General features: G+C 38.8%; 1 protein-coding gene across 1 annotated transcript in view; it reads left to right on the top strand.

The window, feature by feature from the left end:
* Positions 1-11278, top strand: part of LOC121492804 (membrane cofactor protein-like) — a 44524-nt gene extending 33246 nt beyond the window's left edge. The window contains exons 10-12 of the mRNA XM_041757990.1: positions 1581-1616; positions 2179-2239; positions 8307-11278. Coding sequence (XP_041613924.1) covers positions 1581-1616; positions 2179-2239; positions 8307-8370 — 161 coding nt within the window. The 3' untranslated portion in view covers positions 8371-11278. The remainder of the gene's footprint in view (positions 1-1580; positions 1617-2178; positions 2240-8306) is intronic.
* The last annotated feature ends 1099 nt before the right edge of the window (positions 11279-12377 follow it).

The following is a 12377-nucleotide window of genomic DNA, read 5'->3' as shown; positions in this document are numbered from 1 at the left end:
ATAAGTGACATTTGGGGGGCACCTGGGTGGCTCAGTGGTTGAGCATTTGCCTTTGTCTCAGGGCGTAGTGATCCCAGGGTCCTGGGATCAAGTCCCATATCAGGCTCCCCACACAGAGCCTGCTTCTCCCTCTGCCTATGTCTCTGCCTCTCTCTGTGTGTTTCTCATGAATAAATAAATAAATAAATAAATAAATAAATAAATAAATAAAATCTTTTTAAAAAATGACACTTGGAGTTATTTTAATAGTGTAGATACCATGGCAGATGTAAGCAGCAGTATGTGTGAATACATATAGACAATGTAATTAAGAGGTACTTCCCCAAATAGGATTCCTAGTAGGGTGAGGTAGCTTTCTTAAATGCTATAATTATATATAGGTTAAAATACATAAAACATAACTTGCTGTCCATGTGGTAGTGTTATTTTTTTATGGCAATTTGTAGATCAGTTTTCTTTCTCCTTGTATCTTATATACATATGCCTTAAAGTGCTACAGGTTGATTTAGTTTTTCCTATGACACACTGGCATGGCAAACTTCATGTAGGCTAAGATAGTCCACACAATGTATGTTAAAGAATATGAAGAAAAAAAGTATAGTTGTGACAGTTAAATATAATGATTTCTTGATAAGTAAATGAAGAGAAGTATCTATTTTATTTATATTAGACTAGTGTCATATGGTTAACCTTTTTTTAACTCTTTAGGCTTGTTATATTTGCTCTGAACACCGTAGTCAGACTCTCATTGTGCCAGTAAAAACAGTGCGATCTTAAGGTATTAAGCACTTGATAATTTCTTATGAAATGAAAAGATTAGACTTAAACGTGACATTTTATGTTTTGACTTCCAGAACTTTAATATAAATAATAGCAGTTTAGAAGCAGGGGTACTCTTGACATCATTGCTAAGAATTAAGATTTTCTAGTATGATTTATTTCCTTCTGGGTAGTCAAAAACAACGTTTAAGTTTCTATGCATTATTTTTATCCATGTATTTCATTTTTATCCTGGTATTTCATTTATGTACTTAGAATTTCCTTGGTAATTAGGATTATGTTTTAGTTTTAGGGGATGGAGGATCAGAAGGGGTTGATGATAAGATAAAGTATTATTTTGAAGATTCTACAACTAACATCTGTGTGATAGACAAATGGAAATTCATCTATGACTTAGTCCACATCCTCCACTTTTGTGGAAAAAGTATGAATTTCTACCAAAATCACGAATGATAGAATGAATACTGAACTAAACCAACTATAATGGAGTAATCCCTTTTGAAACAATTTTCTTCTAATCTACTAAATAATAATTGTCCTAAGTTTTACTGATATGGTAACTATAGCACAAAACAATCAAAAGTAAAATTCCTAACAAAGAGTCAGTTTTACAAGGTGGAGCCTAAACATGGGATCCGATTCCAAGGGTTCTGTGATCAGAATGAACTGGACGTGCTAGCACTTGTGCTAGAACCAGACCAAGGAATAGTTCTGTTGCCATAGTGTATAGGTAATCTGATCAAAGTTAGATGCACACCCTTATGTGCACAATCCTTAAAATGTTTTCGTTTTTTTCCCAGGCAAAGGATACATTGTTGTGATTGTTCTCAGTGTCTGTAAGTACCCCAAACTTTGATGCCACTTAAATAAAAATATTACTCAGAAAAAGTGCATTAATTATATGTTTATTTAATTAACATTTTATTTTTCAAATTAAATCATTTTAAACTTAACTTTTCAGTGTCTATAGTTTATATAGCTTGAAAGGAAGTACACCAGTCTAGAACAGCCTGACCTTGTATACGATACACTATGTTTTGCTGGTGGATATATGTCCTTTTATACTATATATGTCCACTTAGTAACAAAGCCTACTAAACACTACATGTGTTTTTGGGATAATTGGTCATGAGTTTGTGTCCCAAAGATGCTTTGAGTAATTTTCTAAACTAAGCAATGATTCTTCTGTGGTTTACTGTGGACTGTTCAAGTGACTCCAGGGAATGAGCTTTGGATAGTGAAGAGTACAGACAGAATGTAAATAGATAATGTGCTTAAATAAAATAACATTTTTCTGACCACTGAAATGCAACCAACACTTACTTATTTCTGCTGCTAAATTTTGAATCTTGACAATCAGTTCTCTGTTACCTATTCTTGTTTCCTGGTTTCTTGTAGTTGCTGGCCTTATAGTCACTGCCATCATCGTGTTCATAGTGTATCGACAAAAGAAGAAAGGGTAAATAAAAGCATATCCCTTCTAATTTATGGTTCTTCTTACTCTTGACATAATTTGTGCAGCTTTTCTGTTTGTCCCGCATGCTGTGTTTTTCTAAACTGTGCCTACATGAGTGTGCCATCCCAGTTGCATTTCTTTACTAAAAATGTCTTAGGTTGCATTTACTGTCACTGCACCCAGAGCCCTCTCTGCAGAGTGGCTCCAGCTATTAGGACTGCAAGAAACATCTCTGTGGAATTTGAGGTTTAAGTTCTATAGCAAATCATGGACCTTTCTGGGTCCTTTCCCACCCAGTTTGACCCTATTTCCTAGATTGGACTAGTGGCCAAGATTAGATTTAGAACAGTTCACTATGGAGACTTAGTTGTATGCACTGGAATTTTTACAATCAAATTTTCCATTTATCTATGTAACTCAGGTAAAAGGCTACATGGGTTCTCAACCTGATTTGCTTTTTTTTTTTTTTTTTTTTAAGAGTAATTACTTATCCTTGTTAAACTGGGGAAAGAAAAGCAGCAGTATTTGATTTCCCTCTTATGTTCTCTTAATTTACTAGGTTGCTGTAAAATGGTTGGGGGTTGCTGACAGGGGTAAGATTTACAAAGCACCTCATTATTAACTTTATCTGTGTCTTAATCTATATAAATGAAAGGTGGGGAAGCTTAGAATAGAAAAAATTTACCGGTATATATCTTCTGAGCAGAGGAGGGTTTCTAAGCCTCAGACTTAAATGATTTATAATTTAGGAAAGACTTAGAATAAATCCCGGAACACAGACCAAATTAGGTGCTTTGAAATTTCTGATATTTAGTGATTTGTTTTTTCCCTATTGATTTGAAAATAGCTTTAAAATCAAACAAATAACTTTAAGACCTTTGGTATTCATGGTTTTATGATATATTTTCCCATATATTTAATCATCTGGCTTAGGCTATGTAATAAAAGTACATTACTTATTCATAAAGAGCTCAGACTTTTAAAACATTAGTTTTTCTTTTTAAAAATTTATTTATTTGAGAGATAGAGTGCAAAAGCATGAGGGGCAGAGGGAAAAGGAGAGAGAAGTTCAAGCAGATTCCATGCTGAGCCTGGAGCCTGACACGGGGCTAAACCTCATGACCCTGAGATCAGGACCTGTGCCAAAACCAAGAGTCGGACACTTAACCAACTGAGCCACCAAGGCGCCCCTGCTTAGTTTTTTTTTTTTAATACCCACAGTGCCTTCATTTGAGTCTTCAATCTTATATTTGTAGAACACATGATATGCATATTTGATTTCTAAATCAGCAGTAAAATTATGTATACATAGCATTCTGAGTAGGAAATACGATCAGGGAAATATTTCTACAAGTTCAAAATTTTTGTGTAGAAATAGGTTCTAAAATAAAAAACAAAACAAAATACCTCTCTGCCCTTACTTTGTTTAAAACAACACTGTGTTGGGGGCACCAGTGTGGCTCAGTAGCTGAGTGTCTGCCTTTGGCTTAGGGCATGATCCTGGGGTCCAGGGATTGAGTTCCGCATCAGGCTCCCCACACAGAGCCTGCTTCTCCCTTTGCCTATGTCTCTTCCTCTTTCTGTGAGTCTCTCATGAATACAAAAATAATATATTTACAAACAAAACAAAACACTGCATCAAAACACATACAGGTTCCTTAACAAGTGTTAATAATACTCTCTGTAGCTACTGTTAACAGGTCTTTTAAAAGTGAGCAATTTTCTGAGCAGTGTACCCCAGATGAAAGATTTCCGTAGCGTTACCGATCTGAGATTCTGTGTCCAGTGAGCTCGCGGTGATACTGCTGCTGAGTTACCAGGGCGGAGAATATTATTGTTGTACCCATATTCTTGAAATGTGAAGAAACGCCATCAAACTTAATGGTAAAATTTTCCCCTGTTTAAGATAATTGAATTTTCTAAAAATGCCACATCTGTGTGTATGTTTTTTTTAAAAAGTGTGTGGGCTAATGTTTAGCTTTATGTTGCTTTTCAAAAAAAAACAAACAAAAAAAAAAACAAAACCAAAAAACCAACAAGATTTCTGTTTATTCTTGGCACTGCTTCATGTCCATCGTCTTTCCCCCTGAGTGGTGTTGCCTCAAAACTTCCTCATGAGACTCTTGGGTGCATGCAGTTCCTTCTCTCTCTCTAGCGGCTAACCCTAGAAGCAGGGCACTAGGCACAGACAGGCCCAGATTCCTGCTAACACTTGGTCCAGAATGGATTTTGATGTAAACTTATACTTGTGATCACTTGGGAACACAGTTCCCCTTCTGCAGCCTCTATCCCAAAGGACAAGTAGTGTAAGTAGTCATTTTTCAGAGCACCAAACGTATATGAATTATTTGATGAACATGGCCTCATGCCAAAGTGTTCTGCTAGGTTGTCTGTTCCTTAGTCCCAGCTAGGAATAGATTGGGATCACAGGGCGTGTGAAGCAGGCCACACCAACACACCCTTGCCTTCTTCGTTCCAGTTTCCTTTCTTAACTAATCTGCCACCATGCTCTCTGGTCTGGGAGTCCCCAGCCCTTCCTTGCCCTGTGCTTTGTGATGGCTTGAGTCCTGTTTTGCTTGTCATGACTGCGTAGCTCAGGAATACAGATGCCACTGGTTTACACTGATGTGTTCATATATGGGGAGTGATTTTCATGTCATAAATGCATGATTTTCTCTATTCTGGTTATATCATCCCTGGGGAAATGAGAGTTTACCGACATCCATTCGAATTATTTACACAATTGATGTAGTTTATTACCTGTGACTAAATAGGTTTTCCTTTCTATTAAGGATACTTATTATTTGGTATTATTTGGTATAACTGAAACGTATTTCTATAATAATGACTGATTCAGTAACTTTATAAGTTTTAAGCTGTCTGTGCTTCAATGAAGGTTACAGGGGGTTTGGGGATTTACTACATCCAGTGGCCAGATGAGGCAGTGGGGAGGGTAGTGACATGGGGCAAAGCAACCAAAGGATCGAATGAACTTTGAACATTTTTCCACTTGGCTCTCAAATTCAACAAACTCTTAAGAAAATTTAAATGACTGATAAATAAGAAAGGATTTTGTAGTTAGTCAAGAGAGCAGACTTTAGATCCATCCCAGAAAAATGGGACATCTAGTCATAAGATTTGCAGACGCCTTCCCTGGGGGTACAAACAGATAGACCTCAGGAGGACACTGTACTTGACATGCCTGAAAATGTCTGCCTTGTCATGACATTGACTTTTTTTTTTAATGATAAATTTATTTTTTATTGGTGTTCAATTTGCCAACATACGACATTGACTTCTCAGACAGTAGTGCATGGATTTAACATATGCTCTGTGTATTCCGTCTAAATCTGAGGTGTGAGAGACAAAGGGCCATTTGTCCTCACACAGTCTTACTGTGAAAGTTTATTTTATTATGGATTATTTTATTATGGATTCAGAGGTAAACAGATTGCACAGAAATTTAGAATCTGTTCATCTACTGGGTGATCTATAAGACATCAGAGTTAAAGTCACTTCTTACACAAAATTCCTGCTTCAAGTACCTAAATGAGAATCAGAAAGTTGTAATTTTATGAATCTAATTGTCAGCTGCACTTCCCCTTTCCTCTGTCATTGATTTTTATCCCACTTGTGACGCTGTTCTACTTCCTTTTGGTTTGATATGACTGTTTTATTCAGCCCTCTTCCCTTCCTCTGTTCAGCACATACCAAACTGGTGAGAGCCACAAAGAAGTAAAGTTTAATTCTCTCTGAGAAGAAGAGATGAGAGAAAGGTTTGCTTTTATCATTAAAAGGTATTGGTTTTGTGTGTTTCTTGTCAGAGATGTCCTATCTAGAACAGAAAATATTCAATGAATATTTAGATATCAGTACCCTGAACTAACATATATTGGCAGTAAACATCCAGGCAGACACTTAGATTCCTGTTCCGTTTGCTAAATTATTGATTTTTTTATACTATTCCTGTTCTAAGTAATATGTCCTGGCAGGCTTTTACTTTGACACAGGCTCCAACTGAGTAATGTCTCCATTGTCCTTTTATCAGACTGTCTGGCTTCCTTGACCTCTTAGTAGCTGTGAACCCAAAAGTGCAGAAATTTTTTAGCCCAGTGAGAAATAATCATAAAGTCTGTTCATTTTAAGTGCAGGGAGGGAAAATATCCTTTTTCAGAAACCAAAATACATTTCACTTAATTTTGTAAAAGCATTCAATTTCAATTCACAAATATTAACTTTAAAGGCATTTATCAAAAAAAAATTCTAAAAAAGGCATTTATCTGTTTTCCATGAACAGAATATTTTTAGTGTACAAAGAGAAACCAAACAAAAACTCCTTAGATTTTGAAAAACTGAATTGGCTTGCCTTAGACCCTTTGATTCAATCCACTTGGGGTTGTCGAATGAAATGAATTGGAAGTGTTCCTCTCTTTGCACCAGAATGTGTGTCTCCCTGGCCGGGAGGAGAGAAGAGGTGATTCTCACCACTTACAGTGTGAGGTGCTACCTTGTGTTACAGCCAAGAGTTGGGGAGCAGACTCTACAAAGGCCAATAGGAAGGGCAACGTCTTGGTAAAAGCAGAGTGGTGTCTTGGGTCACAGGAGCAAGAGGAAGATAGGACACACCAACCAGAAGTGGCAGTCGGGGCCCGCCCAGTCCCGGGAATCTTCTTGGTTTCTTAGACCTTTGAAAAGGCTACAGCCAACCAGGAAGGTAGATTTCAGTCTGTTGGGAGCTTCAAGGTGTCTATAAACCTTTGAAGGTAACCTGTTGGATGCTGAAGGTAATATAAAACACCCATCATTAGTAATCCAGGGTTAGATTTTTCACCACCCTTAAACTGCTTCTTTGTTCTTCTCAAATAAGTGTTTCTTAAAATTTATGTGAATCCTTTGTGTCTTTCTCCTCTTTTGGAGTCTATTTAAAATTCTGTTCAAAGAACAGGATTCCACCACTGTACAAACAAAAGAAGTACTGACTCCAAAAAGTAGAAGAATATGGCAGTCGTGGAGAATTCACGGACGGTCCTAACTCACAATATCAACTGGCTCACAGTAGTCCTCCGGAAATGGCTCCATCACAAGTGTATTTTTGTGACAGTGGTGGCTCATCTGATGGCCGCCCCGCCAAAGAAGTCTGAGGGTATCCCAAAACTAACATGGTTATTAGTTAGCTCTTAGGGTGGGGAGGCCTCCCTGAAATGTTCGCCGTGGCACGCAGACTGGTGAACAGCTGACTTGTCCAGAGCTGGTTTTCATCTGTCCCTTCTAGTCATTTCACTAAGGCAGGGACTGGACCTGTGTTTTCCAATTCAATAGTTGATAGTCTTGTGGACTTCAAAGTGCCTAGTCCTGTATCAGTTGTGCTGTAACCATAAAATACACACCAGACTCTAAAGACTTAGTATAAAAAATGTAAAATAACACGTATATTGGGTTAAAAGTAAAATACATTAAAATTAACTTTGCTAGCCTCTTTTACTTTTATTAACGTGGCATCTAGAAAATGTAAACTTAACCCATGTGATTTGCAGCACATTTCTTTGGACAGCACTGGGCTAGAATAATAGATGTTAGAAAGATGTCTATCGTTACCATAAAATTGTGATGTTACCCTTAGTTATTGAAGACAATTTCTTAGTGAAACATATGATTTGCTTGACAGTAGGGCTAACTGGGGCAGTGTTAGACCTGAAGCCTGGTGGAATTGTTACCTTCTTAATAGTTTCATCTTGGAGCCAGGTTTAAAATTTCAGTATAAGCAAAATAGGTGTTTCTCTCCAGTCTTTCCCATTAGCCCTCATTTTAATTTAAATGAGAAAATATTTACTGTGTACTTTGTGTCATACTGCTCTGTTGTTTTGGAGAGAATCAAAAATGTAATACAGGGATAGAAGGGTTTCTAGAGTGAGACTAGTAGCATATTTGAAATTATTTTTTAAAAGTCATTTATTTCCTAGTTCAGGCCCTCTTCCAGTTTCTTTAATTGTCAATTTTCTAAATAGACTTTGGAATTGAACTTATGTACTTAATGATATTTATCTTTAATACTTTTTATCTCGCCTTATAGGAAAAGTGATATTAGAGCGGAGTACAGTGCATACCAGGATAAATCAGCTACGACAACAGAGTAGATGCGCTAAATGGTTTCTACACATCAGTTTATCTTTTGAGAGCCACAGTAAATTCACACAGCTTCTATGGAAAACAGTATAAACCTTCCTCAAAAAATTAAGAACAGAGAACTACCAGATGATCCAGCAGTTCTACTCATGGGTATATATGCAAAGGAAACAAAATAACTGTGTAGCACTGTTACTGCAGCAGCATTTACAAGAGCCCAGACAGGGAAACAACCCAAGTGTCCACGGACAGATGAATTGTTAAAACGTGGTATACAAATGCGGTGGCATACTATTCAGCCATTAAAAAGAAGGAAATCTTGTTCTTGAGGACAAAATATATGGACCCTCCAGGCATTTTGCAAAGTGAAAGAAGTCAGAGACAAATACTGTATGATCTCACTTATTCGTAGAAACTAAAAAACAACCAACAACAACAAACTCCTGGAAACAGAAACCAGATTGGTGGTTGCCAGTGCTGGGGGCAGAATTGGATGAAGGTCATCAGAGGGGACAAACTTCCAGTTCTAAAATTAGAAAGATCTGGGATATAATTAATTAACGTGCGGCCTGGTGACTGTCAGTAGCAGTGCTGTATGTATATATTTTTTTAAAGATTTTATTTATTCATGAAAGAGACAAATAGAGAGCCAGAGACACAGACAGAGGTAGAAACAGGGTCCCCGTGGGCGGCCCAATGCAGGACACAGTCCCAGGACCCCAGGATCATGACCTGAGCCAAAGGCAGATGCTCAGCCACTGAGCCACTCATTTTTGTGCCCCAGATCTTAAAAGTTCTGATCAGGAAGGCAAAAATTTTTGTGACTAAAGTGATAGCTGTCAACTAAGTTGATTGTGGTGGTCATTTCGGAATATATACATTATCAATTCATGCTGTAAGCCTTACACATAGACAGTGTTATATGGCAGTTACATCAATAAAACAGGAAGGGGAGAAAAGGATTTATAATTATTCTGTAGTTTTTCTCACTCCCATGAATGCAACCCTTAAGGCATAACGCTAGCATTTTAATGTGGTTTGAATGTAGTCACCATCCTTTGATGCTGCTTTGAACAGTGTATGAATTTGGGTATGAACTTCTGGCCTCTTTTCCCTTAACTAACACGTGCACTTACAGGACAACTCGGCACAGTATGCCTGCTACTATATAAGTGGGGAAATAATTCTTTTTTTAAGAATTTTTAATGTATTTAATCCTGAGAGACACAGAGACAGGGGAAACTACACTCTGAGTGCACAGTGCTCGTCCCATGGGGAAATAATTTTTTAAATAACTCCATTTGTAGAGAACTATATAGTTCAAGATAAATTACATTTCATTGTTTAAAAAAAGGGATTTTAAAATCTTTTTTGTTCAAAGATTAATGCCAAGTCTTGATTCATTCTTTCAACAACTCTATGTTTTGGATATTGTTTAGTGTCAAATGCCTTTACAAATATGTGTATGCTGCTTCTGCCCTTAAACACTAGAAAAAAGTGGGGCAGTTGAGTGTCTGCCTTCAGCTCAGGGTGGGATCAAGTCCCACATTGAAGCAGAGGGAGGAGTACCACATTGAGGGAGTCTGCTTCTCCCTCTGCCTATGTCTCTGCCTCTCTCTTTGTGTCTCTCATGCACAAAGAAATAAAATCTTTAAAAATAATTAGAAAAAAGAACACTGCATATTGGGATTTTGAACATTTGACTTATTAACTAAGAATGTTATTGGAAAATGCTCGAGGATAGAATTGTATATATTTTTTTAAGTGTTTGTAATTTCTTGGTGATTTAAGGAAGCTGAAAAATGTATGGCACCGGTGCTTCGCTTTTTAGGACATCAATAAGCAGCCTGAGAAATCAATTAGGAATTCAGAATCCGTTGCGAACTCCTGTACGACATCAGAGAGCCTTAAACAATGTCATGTGAAAGGGGTGAGTTTAGCAGGGATATATCCATCAGATAACCTCAGGTTGTATCAGAATCTTACTTTTTAGGAGCATCGCAGGCTAAAACCAGAGTAAAAATTCAGCCACGTACTTCAGAAAAGAAAACGGTGTTTCTGCCTTGGTCACACAAGGGGACAGAAAAAGCAAACAGCTGAGGTAGCATTTGATGCTTGGGCCCAACAGAAGGAAGGGGGCCTGTGAGTCCTCACACCAGGCAGGGTCTCTCAAAGAAGCCCCATGGGCAGAGGACGGCCCCTGGAATTCAGATGATGCTTTTCCCCTTTTTTTTGTTTTGTTTTGCACTTTTATATATTTAGCAGCACAAATTAGGCCAAAGAAATGTTTCCTGGAGGAGGATGTGATTGGGAATGGAGCGCGGACCAGAGTTAAGAATTGTCCTACAGATAAAGGCCCGTTGGTGAGGCGCTGCGAGTGTTCCCTCGGGATCTGGGCAGGGACTTGGGGAAGAGAAGCTTGAACATAAAGAAAGAGGAAATCTGAATTAAGCGCAGCGGTGAAGTTTATTATAATCCTCATGCACATACTTTTCAGGGACGTAGCACTTGCTTAGAAGCAAGGGATGGCTGCACTGTTTATTTTTGACAAGCCGAAATGGAGCGTCTTTCAACCAAAGATCATTATGCTTTTGAAAATAAATGGACTTTTATAGTCGTTTCTGCTTCAGATTTAGATTTTTCATTTTAGTAGATTTATATGGGAAACGGATGTATATGTGTAAATATAAATTCTGTTTGTCAGATATTGACAAATGCGTGGGCAAACCTTTAAATGGAAAGTTCCATGGAATTACATGGAAAGAAACGCTTGGAACCTGTGAACAGCTTGCTACAGCTGTCAGAATGGATTTGCAGTGAAAGGAGAAGTCTCGTGGGCAGGGGTCTTTACCGTTCATTGCTTGAAAAGTGGATCTTCAGATGTTGCAAAAAATAAACCGTGAGCCGTGGAGAACCGAATGGGCGGCGACGTGTGCGTTGGCAGAGCGTCCTCCCCCAGAGCACAGGTGGTGTCGCGGGCTGGGCCCTGGGCGCCCCCCTCCCGTCCCGGGGCGCAGAGCCGCCCTCAAGGGCTTCCTGCAGGGAGACCCCAGCTGCCCCCCGGCCTTGCCTGCACCTGCTGTGCACCTGCTCCCCTGCAGCCCGCAGCCCTCGGGGCCTCGGTCGCCGCCCCTCGTTGCTCGCCCTGGGTGCCCTGGGTCCGGGAGGACACCTGCCTTCTTCGTGTGGGATGTGGCCTGGGTGTATGGGATTTTTTTTTTTTAAAGCTTCCCAAGTGATTGTAATATGCAGCTAAGGTTGAGAACTTCTGCATTAGTGATTTATAAAGCGATTTATAAATTTACAATGACAAAGTAAAGGCTTATATTTACAAAAGCAAATTAGGGTTTTATTAATTCAGCCCACTTCATTTATTTTTTAAGATTTTATTTATTCATGATCGAGAGAGAGAGGCAGAGACATAGGCAGAAGGAGAAGCAGGCTCCCTGCAGGGAGCATGATGTGGGACTCGAACCCAGGACCCGAGTAGCCCAGGACCCTAAGCCTAAGGCAGAGAGAGGCTCAACCCCTGAGCCACCCATAGGAAACTGAAGTATTCTAAAATTTAGTAATGCCGGACAGCCAGCTGCAACCAAGAAGGAGCTTCTTCGCATAAACATTTGCATATTTCTACTCAAAAACAAGATGTAACATAGTCTACTGACTTCCAGAAACAGTGCAAAATTGAGTGCCTGTGTACGTGGATTTTTTTTTTCCACCTAAGCAGTGGTGCTTTCATCATTTCCAGAATCATGCAGAAAGGTTGCCCCAAAGGGGTCAATCTTTATACCGCGTAGCACTGCTGCCCTCCTGTGGGCTCTGCGGGCATAGGCCATTCCCGGAGTCCGTCCAACTTGGTCATTATTCAGAGGTTCCAGTCATTGTTGTGATTCCCAGAAATTTTTAATTTCATTTTGGATCTAGTACTCACTAGGTCCTTGCTGCTTTCCTTCTGTGAAATCCAACATCTTAAAAGGGCTAACTCTGTCCCTTGTTGCTTAAATATGGAAAAAGTAGA

Source organism: Vulpes lagopus, chromosome 1 (assembly GCF_018345385.1).
Source record: "Vulpes lagopus strain Blue_001 chromosome 1, ASM1834538v1, whole genome shotgun sequence".
Lineage (NCBI taxonomy): Eukaryota > Metazoa > Chordata > Mammalia > Carnivora > Canidae > Vulpes > Vulpes lagopus.
The sequence above is the reverse complement of the archived record's forward strand: the minus strand, read 5'-3'. Positions and strand labels throughout refer to the sequence as shown.